At 49.3% G+C, this 19,533-nt stretch overlaps 1 protein-coding gene across 1 annotated transcript in view; it reads right to left on the bottom strand.

Moving 5' to 3' along the window:
- XPO7 (exportin 7) overlaps positions 1-11,310 on the bottom strand; it is a 56,940-nt gene extending 45,630 nt beyond the window's left edge. Inside the window, exon 1 of the mRNA XM_081202963.1 lies at positions 11,122-11,310. Within this exon, the coding sequence (XP_081059089.1) occupies positions 11,122-11,139 (18 nt within the window). The 5' untranslated portion in view covers positions 11,140-11,310. The remainder of the gene's footprint in view (positions 1-11,121) is intronic.
- Positions 11,311-19,533: the final 8,223 nt, after the last annotated feature.

The raw sequence follows: 19,533 nt of genomic DNA, 5'->3' as shown, positions 1-19,533 counted from the left end.
AAATACCAGTTGCCGGCAACCACAGGAGGGGAGAGTGCTCTTGTGGGAGAATCCTGCTTGTGGCTTCCCACGGGGATCTCACCAGCCACTGTGAGAACAGGATCCTGGACAAGAAGAGCCATTGGGCTGATCTAGCAGGCTCTCCTCTTGTCTAAAGGTCAGAAGAAGAGAATGGAGTGCAAGAGAAGGATCAAACGGGGTGTAGGAACAAGGAATGGGCAGACTCATACTGGAGAAGAGAGCTATCCATAGCTACTGGTCTATAATGGCTATATTTTGCCTTCACAGATGTGTTGAACCAAAGGTGAAATGTTCCAGAAGGCCTGCAAGTGCCATCTTGGTAATCAAGATAACCCCAAACTAATTGGTAGTTGTTGCAAGAATGAGCTCATATACGTTTAGTCACTTGCTTTGATATACAGTGGTACCTCGGGTTAAGAACTTAATTCGTTCTGGAGGTCTGTTCTTAACCTGAAACTGTTCTTAACCTGAGGTACCACTTTAGATAATGGGGCCTTCCGCTGCCACCGCCGCACAATTTCTGTTCTCATCCTGAAGCAAAGTTCTTAACCCGAGGTACTATTTCTGGGTTAGTGGAGTCTGTAACCTGAAGCGTCTGTAACCCGAGGTACCACTGTCTGCTAATTTGCTTTCTTTGATGCTGTACTTATCTGTAAGACTTGGGATGCTGGGCTCCAGGCCCAGACAGGGGAGAAGCTTTGGATAGCTGCCACCTATGGCCTCATGGACCAGGTGTGATGGGAGGTTCTGGGTAAACTGATATAAGCTGCTTTGTGAATAAAAGATGTATACACGTTTGCCTGGGTGCAAAGAAGTCATGACAAACCCTCACTGTAAGGCTTTGCACACTGTTTACAAATTTTACAAAGTTCACAAATTTCTTTAATAAAGAACTATGACTGGCCATCCTGGTGTTTTTGACATCCTTCTTTGGTGTCCCTGCATCAAACCACTCCTTGGGGCCTGTGATCCAGAACAACAGTTGGAGGCAACTATACTTCTGCACACCAGCTGCTGAAAACCACAACAGCAAGAAAGAAGGTGCTCTTGTGGCCAGGTCCTGCTTACAAATTTCCCCTTGGGGCATCTGGTTGGCCACTGTGAGAACAGGACGCTGGACTAGATGGGCCTTATTTGGTTGGGCTCTTCGTATGCTCTTATAGGGGGGGGGGGAATAACTGGTGCCTGAGTGTGGCGGCCACAGCCAGCGTGGGCTGAGCTGGAGGCAAAAAGGACAGAGTGATGCAACCTCATCCTGGTCTAGGAAGCCAGCAGACAATAGAGTGAGTAGCAACTAATAACAGCTCTGCTACTTCACCTTCCTCTCTGGAAGGTGCAACCTCAAGCTTGGAAGGCTAGACAGCAGTGTAGGTAAACTGCAGGTTGTGCTAACGCAGCCCAGCTTCTTGGAGTCTTCCTGTATTTCCCAAGTTGAATACCGTATTTTTCGCCCTATAGGATGCACTTTTCCCCCTCCAAAAATGAAGGGGAAATCTATGTGCGTCCTATGGGGCAAATACAGGCTTTCGCTGACAAACCACACCGACCCCTCTCGCTCTCCAGGCTTCAGGAAGCTATCAGCAAGCCTGGGGAGCCCGCGGGAGTTCCCGCAGGGCTCCCTAGGCTGCGGATAGCAGCCTGCTGCCCGGCGCATGGGCGCCCTGAAGCAAGCGCCCCGCACGCCGGGCAGACATCCGTAGCCTGGGGAGCCCTGCGGGAGTTCCCGCAGGGCTCCCTAGGCTACGGATAGCAGCCTGCTGCACAGAGCGCGGGGAGCGCTGAAGCAGAGCGCCCCGCACTTCGGGCAGACATCGGGCAGCCCCACAAGCTCGGGCGAAAGCGGGGAGGCGCAGCGCCGCCATCCTGCTGTTCCCCGACCTGGTTTGGATTCCCTGACCTGGTTTGGGGGAAGAAATAAAGGGGGGGGATTTCCTTTATTCCCCCCCAAAAAAAACTAGGTGCGTCCTATGGGACGAAAAATACGGTAAATCTCTCAGTTGCAAAAACCATCTCCATCTTTCTGCATTCATTATTTGAAGAATGAGGGCAGCGGATATGGAACTCTATTATTATTATTAATATTATTATTAAGGAATTCTTAGACTGCCTTTTAGGTATAACCATCACAATGTGGCTTATGTACATCTACACAAAAAGTTCTAAAATAAACTACTTAACACTAGATGGCTAGATCACACTATTAAAAACCCCAATGAAACCATACAGAACAAACTGCAATGTTGAGAGCCACAGAAAAACTCAGTTTGTGGCCACTTAAAAAGACTGATTCATTCAAACACACTCTAAGATGGCTTTTGGAGATTCTTAGGGATGGCTGTTTTCCTTTCCAAATGACAAGAGTGCAGAACATTTCAACCCCCTTGGTGCCCCATTCTGTGTCTGCCCCTCCAGCTACACCATCCTGTTCAGACTTGCCAAATGCTCATTTCCCAGCTGCCAGCCAATGAAGGCATGTGTTTGGCCAACCCAAGGGTGGGGATTATTCCTTACTATGGCTGGACAATATCAAGCCTTTGAACCTAGATAAAGTAGTATTGAGCATAGCAGCGATGCAGTGCAGGAGCCCTGTGCACACTAGATAAGGATGCAGCAAGCACTCCACCTCCTCTTTCATAATAAAACTACAGGAGTCTGCTAGATCAGGCTAAAGGGAGCCCATCTAGTCCAGCATCTTGACCTGTTCACACAGAATTTGAGCACCAGAGCAATCTCCACTCCTAGGGTAGCCAGCAACTGGAATTCATGAGCATTGTTTTCTCCAACTGTGGAGGCAGAGCTGAGCCATTTTATGAACTTCTATCATGTCACCTCTCACTCACCTTTGGTTTAAGAAGACCCTATACATATTGTAATTTCAGAAAAGTTGACCCATTTGATGCATGCTTCTCAAGTCACCAAGCCAATGGACTAAACCACCCCACGGTGCATGTTTTTTGAGGTTTAATAAGAAACAATCTCATGTCTGGTAGGTTCCCATCAATTTTTTATTTGGTACTGACAGCATACCGATATCCACTATTACTGGCTCTCTCTGTTCCTGTGAAAACAATGATCTTATTTTCTAGTCTGATTTTGGATTGAACCTCTTCATGTCCCAATGTCATATCCAACCATGTACTATGGATTTATAACAGCAACTCACCACCTAACTCTTTGTTTTGTTGTAGAGTATTTTGATTACTTCATAAAGTTAAATAAACATATTTTTTTAAAAAAAACCCTATCCTTATTGTCTAGTATGGGCAACGGCGAAATACTTTGAACGGAACCCATTAAGCCAGTAGATCCCACTGCACCCTTTCAGAGCAGGGCTTTGATCACCTCTTTTAAAAGGCGGCGACGGAGGGTTTAACTGATGGTGCCATGGGAAGTGAGACAAACTCTACTGCATACCTAGTACAGCAACCATTGTTAGAAACTGGGATAGAAAAACTAGGAGCCAAATGGCTCCTGGAACCTGGGTTGTGGGCGCCAAAACAGAATGTCTAGTCGCCATTTGGGGGAAGGGGTCGGCAACACTTTTTGTTTATTATTTTGATAAGCATGAACTAATACACAATTCACTTAAGTGAAACACTGTTAATATCACATTTTTAACAGAAATTGTTAATACATGTTTAATTTGGTGTTTACAATAAAAATATTGGTACCATACTTCAATTTTCAAAACACTCTACTCTTTATTGTTAAACTCCTCAGCATATTGTCTATCCTTAACACATACCGTATTTCGAGGCTTCAAGATATATACAGTGGTGCCTCGCAAGACGAAAAGAATCCGTTCTGTGATTCTCTTCGTCTAGCGGTTTTTTCGTCTTGCGAAGCAAGCCCATTGATGGATTAGAGGATTAGCGCTATTAGCGGCTTATCGGATCAGCTGATAAGTGGCTTAGCGGCTTAGAAAAAAAGGGGGGAGGGGAAAAAAACCGCAGGAACTCGCAAGACATTTTCGTCTTGCGAAGCAAGCCCATAGGAGATTTGTTTTGCGAAGCACCTCCAAAACGGAAAACTCTTTCGTCTAGCGAGTTTTCCGTCTTGCGAGTCATTCGTCTTGCGGGGCACCACTGTACTTTTAGGCAATCCTCGAGTATCAGCCAGGCACAGAAAATGGCATGCTGACTTTTTGAGGTGCTCACAAATGCAGAATCTTTAAGTCTGAAATGCGCCTGGCGCCAGGCTTAATTTTGAAGCCTGGTGGCAACCAACAACCCACTGGGCTCATGCACCGAGTGTGAATGGAACGGTGGAGTTTGGCACCCAAATGTAAAATGCTGGTGGAACAGGGGCATATGTGAAGTCAAAGCTGATGCTTAAATGCCTCAGGTGTCTTGCAGCAACTGGATGTCAGGAAGTGGACTGGAGAGAGAACTGCACTTCTTGGGAGATGTGAAACATCAGGAAAAGCCCATCTGCTAGTGATGGGAGTGCTGACAGCAAAACTTTCGATGGCCAATTCCCGAGGACCAAAGGGTTCCCAAAAGTCCCTTAGTAACTTTAACTGAGGCCAGGGTGGAGTCTAAAGCCATTCCAGAAGTTGAAGTCAGAACCAAATGGGAAACACTATATTGGTCAGGTGACTGATTTAAAAAGACGGCAGGTACTGATAGCATGCTGAACAGTTAAGTGGGCATTGGTACTGATAAAATGTCAGGCAGTGTAGTGAAGAGTATAACAGATGTCAGTACTGCTATAGTACAAGCAGTTATCAGTAAGCAGTGTTAGAAACTCAGATGTATAATCTAATCACCGAATGGCACCTTAAAGCTCGGTTACGGTTGCCACAACTGATAATCTAGGCACTTTTTGTTTTAATAGAGTTGAGTTTTTTGATGATGATGATGATGATGATGATTATTGCCACTTTATACTCTGGGGGTAGGGGTAGAGGGAATGCTACAGAAAGGACTGAAAAAGTGCTACTTTATGTTATGTAGATTCTCTTCCCAAAGCTCAAACAACTGAATGAAAGAAATATACACCAAGTCAGTTGTTTTATGGTAGCCATCATGATGTGTGGTGTTGGGGCTGACATCACAAGCAGTCCCATAACAGCAACACAGACAGATACACTTTCAACAGGCAGCGATACTGAAGAGAAGAAAACTCAAAAGTAGACAAGTGGGGCAGCAGTAGGGTTAGGGAAAGCCCACCTTTGCTGTACTTTTTTGACTATCGCAGAACCTGCTGTTTGGAGAAACATTCAAATGGGACTGGGACATTCAAATGATGGCTTCAACATACTTTCCAATAACGGCAGCATCAAGCCACTCTGAGCATCTTCTGCAATGGATATGCAGAATAACAGCCCTTCCAAGTCCAAAGCAAAAGTCATGAGCACCGAGCAAAAATACAGTGGTACCTCGGGTTAAGTACTTAATTCGTTCCGGAGGTCCGTTCTTAACCTGAAACTGTTCTTAACCTGAAGCACCACTTTAGCTAATGGGGCCTCCTGCTGCACGATTTCTATTCTCATCCTGAAGCAAAGTTCTTAACCAGAGGTAATATTTCTGGGTTAGCGGAGTCTGTAACCTGAAGCGTATGTAACCTGAGGTACCACTGTACACCAACTTTCTCCCTCAGTTAACAGTGGCAGCCTTGTTTTTCAAGCCGTTACAGGGCTAGAGAATAAGCACTGATCTGTTCCTGTATCCAAACCAGCCATCCCCAACCCAGTGTCCTCCAGATGTTTTACAGTCAACTCCCCTCAGCCTTATATGGCCAAGCTGGTTGGGGCTGAAAGGAGTTGCAGTCATGGGGAGATGAAACTAGGCTGGGGAAGGCTTGCATAAAACTACACAAATTATTCCTGCACTGCGGGGGGTTGGACTAGATGACCCTCAGGATCCCTTCCAACCTAAAATTCCATGATTCTAACTTGTGGACCTCCATGGCCTAAACAGACTACCTTTTGCCAATTCCCAGGGATCGCAAAACATAGGACTGATCAAGACCCCAGCAGGCCATAATCTGTATTGGACTGTGCTTGCCTTGATGACTTACAAGTTGCCCAGGAGTGCATTAGGGTGGGTAGAGAACATTTACATAAGATCAGAACTAAAAGAGCCATGCTATCTTGTCCAATCTTGTGCCATTCACCACCTCTTCTCTGATCTGGCTATCTACCGAATCCAGATGACAGCAGTGCACCACAAACTGAGAGCAAGTACAGGGCTCTAGAAGAACAGCTCTAGACAACATGTCATGTGCTACAGAGTGAGGGAAAAAACCCTCCAAGATAACTATCCAATCTTACCTAGGAAGGATTATTTCAAAAGCCCAAATGTGATACCCAACAAGGCCTGCTTCCAGAAAAGTTCTGTTCAAATGCAATCCACACCAGCCAACAACATCCTGCTGTGACAGTAAAGAACTCTCTCTTAGAACAATTTCTAAAACCACCCAACTAGTTTTACCATTAAATCCCAGAAAGGAGGACAAACAGGACAGCTGAGAGAAACAGTCAGGGAGAAGGTGGTTCAAGCAGCTACTGCTCTTGATATGCAGTTGAGTTCAGAGGCATCTACCATGTGCTACATTCAGATGACAACTGAACTGAAAGCAACAAGGGCCTGTAGACTAAAAAAACAAGACAAAATGGCTATCCTATCTGCAGGAAGAAAACTGCAACTCTCTGCACCTGTGGCAGTATTTTGAAGGGTTGCCCAAACAAAACAAGGAGAGGGAGGGGATGTTATTTATTTATTTTTATTTACAGATACCTTCTTGGGTTTTAGAATGTGATGAAAGGTTACACATTTGTGGAGGAGAGGGCTATCAATGGCTATTGGTCAGAAGAGCAGAAATGCTTGCGAATACCAGTTGCTGGAAACTGCAGGAGTGAAAAATGGTCGTGTTCAGGTTGTGCTTGCAGGTTTCCCACAATGGGCATCTGGTTGGCCACTGTGAGAACAAGATGCTGAACTGGATCTACCATTGGAGTGATCCATCAGGCTCTTACCTGCTGGGTAACTTCCCTTCTCACGTACACATACATTATTTGTTAATCATTTCTTTTTCAATATTAAACTGACAGGTAACACCTGGTAAACACAGGTCTCTCTCTATTGAACTGGAACTTCCTATTATCTGACTGAAGGTTGACCTGAGGAGAGGTGTGGACAGGCTTCTTGCTTGCTGGATTTACTTACAATTTTTACTAGAACCCCAAGATCTATCAATCACAGCTGGTGCAAAAAACATACACTTAAAACTGAACCCAGGAATGTGCTTTGCATTCCAGAGCTCACAGTTTTTTCCACAAAAGGGGCTCCTAGCTACCCCAAGCTTTCTCCCTTTTAGAAGTACAAATTAGGTTAGTTGTGTGTGTGTGTGTTTATGTGTGTTGGGAGGAGGGTAATTTTGTTGCTGCTACTCTTAAACTAGGAGACAGAACTCCTTGCCAGTTTGCTGCAAACAATCCAGAGATCTATCAGCAAATCCAGATTACCTCTCTGCATTTGGACCCCCATACATCCTGCAATGAAATATATCCACCCAAGCATTGGTGTGGGGAATCATACACTAGACCTGTAAATAACTGCTTGCCAGGTCAATATCTTTATGCAAGGAGGGCTAGTGTTTTTTTTGTTTTAAAAGCTGAGAACTCATGTTCATTTATTCACAAGATCACCACATATAGTCAGTATGATCCAAGCAATAAAGTTCTGAATTGATTGAGATGTGTTAAATCCAAGCTGCTTGGAAGCCAACCAGAACCTGCAGTTTATCAGGGAAGCAGTGGGCTTTTTCACATTTGGTATACACCAGACTTCACTAGAGAAGGACATTCAAGGTACTCCTTAATTTTAGGGTTGTGGGTTCAAGCCCCACATTAGGCAAAAGAACCCTGCATTGCAGAGGGTTGGAGCAGATTACTCTTGTGTTCCCTTCCCACTCTGAAATTCTATGATTCTACTCGTGCCAGTGTGGTGTAGAGGTTAGAGGGCTGGACTAGAACCTAGAAGACCAGGATTCAAATCTCCACTCGGACACAAAGCTCAGTAGGTGACCTTGAATCACCTAGCCACTGGAGAAGAGTGACTAGTGGGGTGCCACAGGGTTCTGTCTTGGGCCCGGTCTTATTCAACATCTTTATCAACGACTTGGATGATGGACTCAAGGGCATCCTGATCAAATTTGCAGATGACACCAAACTGGGAGGGGTGGCTAACACCCCAGAGGACAGGATCACACTTCAAAACGACCTTGACAGATTAGAGAACTGGGCAAAAACAAACAAGATGAATTTTAACAGGGAGAAATGTAAAGTATTGCACTTGGGCAAAAAAAATGAGAGGCACAAATACAAGATGGGTGACACCTGGCTTGAGAGCAGTACATGTGAAAAGGATCTAGGAGTCTTGGTTGACCACAAACTTGACATGAGCCAACAGTGTGACGCAGCAGCTAAAAAAGCCAATGCAATTCTGGGCTGCATCAATAGGAGTATAGCATCTAGATCAAGGGAAGTAATAGTGCCACTGTATTCTGCTCTGGTCAGACCACACCTGGAGTACTGTGTCCAGTTCTGGGCACCACAATTCAAGAAGGACACTGACAAACTGGAACGTGTCCAGAGGAGGGCAACCAAAATGGTCAAAGGCCTGGAAACGATGCCTTATGAGGAACGGCTAAGGGAGCTGGGCATGTTTAGCCTGGAGAAGAGGAGGTTAAGGGGTGATATGATAGCCATGTTCAAATATATAAAAGGATGTCACATAGAGGAGGGAGAAAGGTTGTTTTCTGCTGCTCCAGAGAAGCGGACACGGAGCAATGGAGCCAAACTACAAGAAAGAAGATTCCACCTAAACATTAGGAAGAACTTCCTGACAATAAGAGCTGTTCGACAGTGGAATTTGCTGCCAAGGAGTGTGGTGGAGTCTCCTTCTTTGGAGGTCTTTAAGCAGAGGCTTGACAACCATATGTCAGGAGTGCTCTGATGGTGTTTCCTGCTTGGCAGGGGGTTGGACTCGATGGCCCTTGTGGTCTCTTCCAACTCTATGATTCTATGATTCTATGAATCAGTCGCTGCCACTCAGCCTAACCTACCTCACAGGGATTAAATGAGGAAGGGGAGAAACATGTACGTCACCTTGAGCTCCTTTGAGAAAAGGTGAGATATATATGCAATAAATAAATACATTCATTGGAATGAATTTAAATTATCATCCCCGTTGATGGTAACTTGAAACTTTTGATAGTAGAGCGAAGTTCAATCTCTAGTTAGGGAATCAGGTGGTGGAAAAGGCATTCACTGAAGACTGCAGAGCTGGAGCAAGCTAGAGTAGACAATCCTGGGCTCAATGGACAAGAAAGCTCACCTGGTATAAAGGCAGCCTGAACAAACTTAACAGAAAACCGGATGTTTTGCCATTATGAAACTTGAGAAACTTATTTTACATTTGCGCATATGGTGTATTAAAACAAATGACTAGTGAATATACCCAAAGATTAACATAAGAACATATAAAGAGCCTGCTGGATCAGGCCAATTGTCCATTGTGTCTTATTCTCACAGTGGACAATCAGATGCCCAAAGGAAAGCCTGCAAGCAGGCCCCAACACAGGGAGCACTCTTGCCTCCTGTAGTGTATTCTGAAGCATTGCTGCGCCAACTGTGAAGGCACAGTATAGACCTCATAGCCAGTGGCCGTCAATAGCTGTTTCGTCTTATCTTCTTTTGAAGCCATTCAGGTTGGTGGCCATCATCGTCTCCTGTGGGAGTGAGTTCTATAGCTTAACTATTCTGCTAGAATGATCTACATACAGCCAAAGTTCACATTTAATCAGACCATTACTAATTCTTATTAGTAATGGGAAATTTAAGGAAAATGAAAAAAGAAAAGAAATCTATCTGGGAAACACTTGGGGCACTTCATGCATTCCAACAGACAGGTGCTCGCATTCCCACTTGCTGTCAACCATAGCCACTTGTAAATCTGAGGGGAGATGGTACACACATACCTCCTCTCAGTCTGCTGCTGTTCCTGGGGGAATAATTATAAGGAGTTACACAAATGCCTTTCAGAAAAGACATGTCAACCTATGATGGGTGGTGGAGGAGCAGGGAGCCATTTTTCTCTGCAATGTGCAAAGTGACTCCAAAGCATTTCATCTCCAAGAACTTGCACAGCCAAGTTACGAGCAAATGAACAGCTCACCCTTGTGGCACTTGGAGGTACCAAATCCAGAAGGAGCAGGCTGGGGGATGTTATGCCCAGAGCCACTGCCCTGGAGGAGCCCAAGGTCCACATCCCCCTCCGAGCAACTCCTGCAAGTTCTCCATTCTTCCTAAACCACAGCACAGTCCTGGCAAAAAGACCACCAAGGAGGCTGGACTGACCAAAGCAGACTTTGCAAAAGAGGAATAAAAATTCCGGCACAACGCTGCCGCGCTACTTGGGACTAGAGAGAGGGCAGAAGGTTGTTTTTGCTATCCCTTCCGTGGAAGCCAGTGCAGCCGAGGCAAGTGACTAAGAAGTGGGCCGAGGCTAGTTGTTGGGTTTTGGGCTTCCTAGCTCTGCTGTGCTCTATCTTTTGGCCCCCTTCCCAAACCCAGAAAGCATCAAACCCCAATGAAGTACCCCCGGGCCGGATCCGACCCCGCTTCTCCCGCCCGCGCCTCTTCCTCCGCCTGGCCACAGCGCTCCTCGGCGGGGCACCTGCCTTGCATGAGGGAAGCTCCCAGCCTCAGCCCCCGCCGGCATCTCCAGGTGGGGAGCCCTCCCGGAGAGCCGCCGCTGCCTGCCAGCCAGTGGTCGTGAGCTACACGGGCCCAGGGCTCCGGCCGTGACCGGGGAGCCACGCGCCTCGAACCGGCGGCCACCCTCCCACCGGCCCGGCCGCGAACTTCTCCCGGGCGCCCGTCCTCCTCCTCCTCCTCCTCCATTCCGGTGCAGGCCCAGGAGGCGCCCGCCGAGCTCGGCCCGCGCGCGCGCGCTCTCTCACACGGCCCCCGGCAGGCTAGGCCCGGCCCCCGAGTGGCCCCCGCCAGGCTAGGCCCCGAGAGCCCCCTCAGGTCTCTGGCCCGGCGGCGCGGCCTGTCCGCCGAGCCCCGCTCTCCCTCGCGCATCCCCTCACCTGCACATGATCCGCCATTTTGCTCCATTCATGTTCCGCTCCCGCCGCCGCTCTCGCTGCCGCCGCCGCCGCTTCTCGCCCCCTCCCACCGCAGGCGACCCAGCCAGGGCTGCCGCGCCTGCGCACTGGCGCCGGCCCTCCTCACGCACTCGGCGTCAAGCGGGGGCCTCGAGGGCTGAGAACCAGGGACGCCGCCGCCGCTGCGGCCGCCGCGCGGGCTTTCGGAATGGCTCGGCTGCTCTGCGGCGGCGTAGAGGAGGGAGCCGCCGGTCGCGCCGCAGTGACGTCACCGCGCAGGACGCGGGGGGGGAAGAGACTGTTGCGCGCGCGCGCCGGGACGGGGCAGGGGAATGCGCGGGGTGGAATGGGACTTTGTTTACATGGCTTCTTAAAGGAGCCGCGCGTCGTGGCGCGGGGCAGGGCTCCTCCACGGAGGGCGGGGGTAGGGAGCTAGTCTGAAACAGCCAGCCTCTGAGGGGCAGGCGGTGTGGGGACAGGGAGGAGGCGTCTGAGGGAGCCTTCTCCAACCAGGCGCCCTTCAGGTGTTTTTGGACTACATCTCCCGTCATCCTCAGCGTCGTACGGCCGCGCTGGCAGGGGCTGATGGGAGTTGTAGTCAAGCGGGTCAGACCAGGCAGCCTCTTTTGACAGGGGCCGACCAGATTCGAAATACGAACATAAAAAGAGCAGATAGGTGCCTCTTGTTGGAAACCCACAAGCAGGATCTGATCCCAAGAGAACTCTCCCATCTTATGGTTGCCCAGCAACCGGTATTCAGAAGCACCACTTCCCATTTTACCCCTTACGCTTGGCTTGTTCTTGTTTGTGCCAAGGGCATTTCCCACAGTACCCCAAGTCGTATTTATTTATTGCATTTATACCACATCCTAAGGAGTTCAAGGGACGTGGGTGGCGCTGTGGGTTAAACCACAGAGCTTATGAATGTTAAAATGTCGAGGTTCTAGGGAAAAATGGGGGTTACAGCTGTAAAGATTAAGTAAAAGAAAAGAATAAGGGAAAAATTTGACAAAATTAAGTTTTGTTAGGATTTGCTGAAATAATTTTGGAAATTGGGATGTAGAAAGGGGAGGTATGGGGAAGTCGATGAAGTAAGGTTTAAGGGGAAAAAAGGATATGAAATTATACATGTTTGTTTGTGTGTTTGTTTGTTTGTTTGTTTATGTTTATTAAAACTTTGTAAAACCAATAAAAATTTCTTAAAAAAATAAAATAAACACAGAGCTTAGGACTTGCCGATCAGAAGGTCGGCAGTTTGAATCCCCGCGACGGGGTGAGCTCCCATTGCTCAGTCCCAGCTCCTGCTAACCTAGCAGTTTGAAAGCACATCAAAGTGCAAGTAGATAAATAGGTACCGCTCCGGCGGGAAGGTAAACGGCGTTTCTGTGCGCTGCTCTGGTTCGCCAGAAGCGGCTTAGTCCTGATGGACACATGACCTGGAAGCTGTACACCGGCTCCCTCGGCCAATAAAGCGAGATGAGTGCCGCAACCCCAGAGTCGGCTACAACTGGACCTAATGGTCAGTGGAGTACGTCAGCACCAGATTTAGGGCGATGTGGGTGGTTCCTGTGCGCAGGGTGCACTGAATTGAGGGGGTACAAAATTGAGAAGATCCATTGGGGGGGGCATATTACAAAAGTCTGCCCCTGCATACATGGTTCCCCTTGTGAGGTAGTTCAGGCTGAGGGGTAGTGACTGTCCTTCCAAGTTCACACAGTGAGCTTCATGGCTGAATGGGGATTTGAAACGGGATCTCTCCCAGATCCTAGTCTGACACTTTAACCACTACACCCCACTGGCTCTTGCTCCTTCTCTCCAAAGCTCTGTAGACATGGGGCTTATCCACACTTACCTTTCTTCACTCTTCCCAGGCACAATCTGGAATTTAAAACCTCTGTATCCAAGCTCCTTCCCCCCCCCCCCCCTTCTCTGGAGCTTTTCCTGCAGAAAGCTCTGGAACAAGACAAAAAAGTTTGCCTGGAAACAGGCAGGGCAAAAGCTAAGTGTGGGTAAGTCCATGGTGACAGGAGAGATGTACAGTACAGTGGTTCCTCTAGTTACGAACTTAATTTGTTCCGGAGGTCCGTTCTTAACCTGAAACTGTCCTTAACTAGAGGCAAGCTTTTGCTAATGGGGCCTCTTGCTGCCGCTGCGCCGCCGGCACACAATTTCCGTTCTCATCCTGGGACAAAGTTCTCAACTCAAGGTAACTCTTCCAGGTTAAAACAAAATTAAAAAAATCCTTCCAGTAGCACCTTAGAGACCAACTAAGTTTGTTATTGGTATGAGCTTTCATGCGCATGCACACTTTTTGAGATACACTGAAACAGAAGTATCTGAAGAAGTGTGAATGCACACGAAAGCTCATACCAATAACAAACTTAGTTGGTCTCTAAGGAGCTACTGGAAGGAATTTTTTTATTTTGTTTTGACTACGGCAGACCAACACGGCTACCTACCTCCTCCAGGTTAGTGGAGTTGGTAACCTGAAGCGTTTCTAACCTGAGGCGTTTGTAACTCGAGGTACCACTATATATAGGATCAAAGCTTCCCGGCTTGGTCTTACATGGTAGTGGGCCTTGACCGGCTGTGGGGTGGAGGAGATTGAACTGGAGGCAGTTGAGGCAGCAGGAATGAGCACTGAGCAACCGTAAGGGGTCAAGCAGGGTCAGCTCACCATCTCACAACCCCTCCCTCTTCCGATTGCACCAGCGGGGGTCCTACTAACATAATGGCATTACTACCCAGCATATACCGTATTTTTCGCCCTATAGGACGCACTTTTTCCCCTCCAAAAATGAAGGGGAAATGTGTGTGCGTCCTATGGGGCGAATGCAGGCTTTCGCTGAAGCCTGGAGAGCGAGAGGGGTTGGTGCGCACTGACCCCTCTCGCTCTCCAGGCTTCAGGAAGCTCTGCGCAACCCTCGGGAGACCTGCTCCGAAGGCCGCGCAGAGCTGCCTGCAGTCCCGGGCTCAGTGCAGCTCTGCGTGGCCATTGGGAGTGGGGCGCGAAGCCCCGCCCGGCTCCCGATGGTCGCGCAGAGCTGCCTGCATTCCCAGGCTCAGCGCACTTCTCCCCATCGCCAGCCCCACAAGCTCAGGGGACAGCGGGGAGGCGGAGCGCGCCTTCCCGCTGTTCCCCGACCTGGTTCTTCCAGCCCCGCACCTGGGGGGGATTTTTTTTTTCTTTATTTCCCCCCCAAAAAACTAGGTGCGTTCTATGGGCCGGTGTGTCCTATGAGCCGGTGCTTGAGCCATAGCCAGAGCTTCGTCTTCAAGGCCACATACCGTAGAGCTTGCCAGCTGACCTCTAGTCTCATAACCGCACCCGCTACCGAGGGGGGAATCCTAAGGATGGCTCTAAGGAATCGCGTTTGGATAGAATCCAGTTTCAAAAAATCCCTACGGGAGCCTAAAGAAATGCCCACCAAAAGAAGGGGGAGGACTTTTATTTGAAAGAGTCTCAAGGCTATCTTCACTGATTGAGCCTGATTCTTAGCATATAGGGATCTAATCTGGATGGCTGCTTTAGATGCGTTGGTTGTTAGATAGTCTCTATGGGCCAGAAAAGACCTATTTGACCGTATTACTTGTCCCAGATATTTAAAGCAGTTAACGTGCTCTAAGGGGATCCCGTTCATCGACCATCGATGGAGTCTCAGACGGGCAGAGAAGACCATGATCTTGGTCTTAGCATAGTTGGGTTGGAGCTCATGCTGATCACAGTATTCATGTAGAGCTTGCAACATTCTCCTCAGTCCAATAGGGGATCTGGCAAGAAGTGCGGCGGCGTCCGCCTACAGAAGAACATTCAGAGATCGGCCTGCTAATTTGGGGGGGTGGAAAGCATCATTGGCCATGTGGGTCACCAGTGAGTTAATGTAAAAATTAAACAATGCTGGGGCCAATAATAGACAACCCTGTCTTACCCCTCTAGTGGTGGTAACAGGGTTGGAGACTAGGCCTTTATTGTCTAGCCTGATTCTCAGAAAGGTGTTTGTATGGAGGCTGATAATCAGATGAAGGAGACGACGATCGATCTTTGTAGCAGCCAGTTTTGTCCATAGCTGCTTTCTAGAGCAGTGTTTCCCAACCTTTTTTGGGCAAAGGCACACTTGTTTCATGAAAAAAATCTCGAGGCACACCACCATTACAGCCCCGTGACGTCAGCGTGCAGCGTCACGCCGGGAGGGACATGAATTGCTAGCAAATTACATAATCACCTCCTTGAGGGCTGGCTCATCTTCTCCGAAGGCAGAACCCCATTAATTAACAGCACAGACTCACACCATAGCCAAGACGAGGGGGGAAAACCTCAGTCATGCACAGTCATGCACATGTGGGGGCTAAACGAGGACGAAGACCGGGCAGAGAGCAGGGTTCAAATCACCCCACCTGGCCAGAACAATCCCTGGGTGCTCCCTTGGGCCACTCGCCTGACCCACCTCGCAGGGCTGTTGTTGCGAGGATAACACGGGGAGAACCACGCACGCCCCCGGGAGCTCCTTGGAGGAGAAAGTGGGCGATGAATGCAATGCACGAAATATATGAGAGGCGACCAGGTTTTGCAGGTGAGGGGCCCCCGCCAGCCTCCGCTTCCAACACCCGGCGCAACGACGCCGAAGTTTCCCCCCGGGCTCGGCTCGGGGAGCAGCGCTGCTCCCCCCCGGCTCCCCTTCGCCCTCCCGGCTCTCTCTGCCGCCCACTGGGGACCCCCCTCACCTGCCAAGTCCGGAGCGCCAGTGGAAGTTGCATGCATGCATGCAGGGCGCCGCGTTGCCATTGCATTGCACTGCACTCCATGCAACGCCTGCACGCATGCATTGCCTTGCACGCCCGCCAAGGGGTCTCCCCGCGGTCCGATGCATCCCCTCCGGCGCGGATGCAGCATTGCAAAAATAACCCCCCCCGACGCAGCCCTACCTGGGGGGCAGCCTCCGCCTCCGCCGCTCCGCCTCCGCGGGGATCCCCGGGCTCCATCCTGCCGCCCGATCTCCGCGGGGGCACAGGCAGGCTGCGCGGGGTCTGCGCGGAAGAGCCCCTGCCCGCCCGGCCGCCGCCACTGCGCTCATTCCATGGCCGGGAGAAGAGCACTTCAAACAAAACGCCCGGCCCACCAGGCCACGCTGGGAAACGTAGTTCTCGCACCCCGCGCGGGCGCGGAGCCCAAGGGCGAGGGGACTACGGATCCCGGCAGCCCCCGCGCCGGGGACGGAGGGGGAGAGGCCGGGTGCGGGAGGGAGGGAGGGAACCCCAGGGGTCATCTAGTGACGGTGCCCCAATCGAAAATTTGACTTTAAAAAAAAAAATCGAATTTTTTAATTTTTCCCGCGGCACACCAGGCAACATCTCGCGGCACACTAGTGTGCCGCGGAACAGTGGTTGGGAAACACTGTTCTAGAGATTCGATCAAATGCCTGCTTAAGGTCACCATCTGTAGTTATAAACTGACAACAGGATCACTTTGTGTATAAGAACATGAGAAGAGCCTGCTGGATCAGGTCAACAGCCCATTTATTCCAGCGTCTTGTTCTCATATGGGACGCAGGTGGCGCTGTGGGTTAAACCACAGAACCTCGGACTTGCCGATCAGAAGGTCGGCGGTTCGAATCCCCGTGATGGGGTGAGCTCCCGTTGCTCTGTCCCTGCTCCTGCCAACCTAGCAGTTCGAAAGCAGTCAAAGTGCAAGTAGATAAATAGGTACTGCTCCGGCGGGAAGGTAAACAGCGTTTCCGTGCGCTGCTCTGGTTTGCCAGAAGTGGCTTAGTCATGCTGGCCCATATGACCTGGAAGCTGTACGCCGGCTCCCTTGGCCAGTAAAGCGAGATGAGTGCCGCAACCCCAGTCGGCGCCGACTGGACGTAATGGTCAGGGGTCCCTCTACCTTTACCTTGTTAACATAGTAGCTAACCAGCTGCCCCAATGGGAAACCTGCAAGCAGCATTCAAGCACAAAAACACTTTCCCCTCTAGTTGTTTCCAGCAACTGGTATTTGGAAGCTTTGCTGGCTTCAACTGTGGAAGCAGAGCATTGCCACCATGCTGAGTAGCCATTGAGAGCCCTCCCTATGGATTTGTCTAATCCCCTTTTAAAGCTGCCTAGGTTGGTGCCCATCACTGCCTCCTGCAGAGCGAGTTAAGTTTCACTATGTGCTGGCTGACATGCATCTGTCTCAAAAGACAATGGAGTGCGCCTCCAGAAGTGAAATCCAACTGCTGCATTAGCAGCACCAAAGCAACCTCCCTGGGGCGCAAGCCTGGGCAGCGTGTATGAAGGTCTTGGGCTGCCCAGACAAGAAGACTTTACTCTTGAACTTTATTTTTTTTGTCCTGAATCCTCCAGAATCATTAAACGCCCACAAGTTCTATTGCTGTGAGAGTGGGTGGGGTGGGAACTTTTCTCTATCACTTTCTCCATGCCACACACAATTTCAGAAATTTGTCCCAGTGTAAAATAAGTGTCAGAGGCCACCCCCCTCTAATTTTGGTCTGGACTATCATGTTACAAATTTGCATTAAATAGGGGGGGGGGTCCCTACCCTCCCAACCAGGGGTCAGCAACCTAAGGCCCATGGGCCACAAGCAGCCCACGGGGGTTGTTTAACCGGCCCATGAGCCGCCCCAAACCGAGCCACCTGCTTGGCGAGTCCCCGCCCGCTGCGCTAAACCGGTACAGCACAGTGCAGGGACTTGCTTCCATGGCACCGGAAATCACGTCTGTAAACCGTGCGGGCCCCTGCTCCAAACTATAGCTATAAAGCACTTACAGTGGTACCTCGGGTTACATACACTTCAGGTTACAGGCTCCGCTAACCCAGAAATAGTACATCGGGTTAAGAACTTTGCTTCAGGATGAGAACATAAATCGTGCTCCGGCGGCGTGGCAGCAGCACGAGGCCCCATTAGCTAAAGTGGTGCTTCAGGTTAAGAACAGTTTCAGGTTAAGAACAGACCTCCAGAATGAATTAAGCACTTAACCTGAGGTACCACTGTATTGGCTATGGGACAGAGGAGGGATGCTCTAGATAAAGTAAAAGACCCCTGGATGGTTAAGTCCAGTCAAAAAAAATATGAAAATGTTTATTCGACTTTACGCCCATCATAAAGCACAACACAACAAAACAAAACAAATAAAACAGTGGCCTCGTACAAGCCACCAATAATATAACACAATTCACAGCTCACAAGGACAGATATTAGCAATTCAAGAGAAAAATTTAAGATTAAGATTTAGGCACTACGCTAAAATCAATATCTGATGTCATTGTAGAAAATTCTTATAACTATCAATAATCGGCTAACGTTCCATTCCGTCTCTTGTATGAGAGGATGGCTGTTAGGAATTTTGCAACCTGTAGGGTAATATAAGGATCCACATCTTGAAGAACCCAGGCAAGCTGTAGGTCTACTGGTTTGTCAGCCATAGGCTGAATTATGGAGTTTAGTATACTAGCACGAGCTGAACTGTACATAGGGCAGATAAACATGACATGCTGTAGAGATTCAGATGTTTTCATATCACAAGCACACATTGAAGGGACTTGGCCCTTAGTGAATCTATGTCTCAGGACATTTGTTGGAAAAACATTGAACCTAGCTCTAATGAAGGCATATTGGTGAGACGCGGCCATAAGCGATGTTAAGTAGGATGGAGCACGGTAGATAGGGATTATGCCGAAATTTAACGGCGAGCAGACTCTACCACCAGCTAAGAAATTTTGGTATAGCTCCGTATCATCCACCCACCAGTCAAAGGCAACTATGGGGTGCAGCATTCATCTCGCTTCAGGCCGAGGGAGCTGGCGTTTGTCCACAGACAGCTTTCCGGGTCATGTGGCCAGCATGATTGAACAGCTTCTGGTGCAATGGGACACCATGATGAGTGCCAGAGCACATGGAAACACCATTTACCTTTCCGCCACAGCAGTACCTATTTATCCACTCACACTGGTATGCTTTCAAACTGCTAGGTTGGCAGAAGCTGGGACAGAGCAGTGGGAGCTCACCCCATTGCACGGATTCGAACTGCTGACCTTCTGATTGGCAAGCCCAAGAGGCTCAGTGGTTTAGACCACAGCGCCACCCACTCCCTTTAGGGATGCCCCACCCTTCTTTTGAGGCCTGAGCATGACAGAAGTGGGTTGGCCCTCTGGGCCCTCCTGGCAGGGCACCTCTCTTGGTTGTGAAGGTGGAAGAGCGGGAAGGGGAGGGCGAGAGCAAAGGAGGGCGGAGGAGAAAGGCTTGCCTTTCCAGTGAAATGTGGGCTGCATTTGCTTTATGAGCGAGCAGGGAATGAAAACAACCAGCTATTAAATATTCTTCCTGGGAGACCTGTAACACTTTCTGTCCTATCCACTTGGCGGGTATAAATAAGAGGCTGTTTCTGGGCAGAGAA

The sequence above is a fragment of the Podarcis bocagei genome, assembly GCF_964188305.1.
Source record: "Podarcis bocagei genome assembly, chromosome: 7".
Classification (NCBI taxonomy): Eukaryota; Metazoa; Chordata; class Lepidosauria; order Squamata; family Lacertidae; genus Podarcis; species Podarcis bocagei.
Note: the sequence above shows the minus strand (reverse complement) of the source record. Positions and strands in the feature narration are given on the sequence as shown.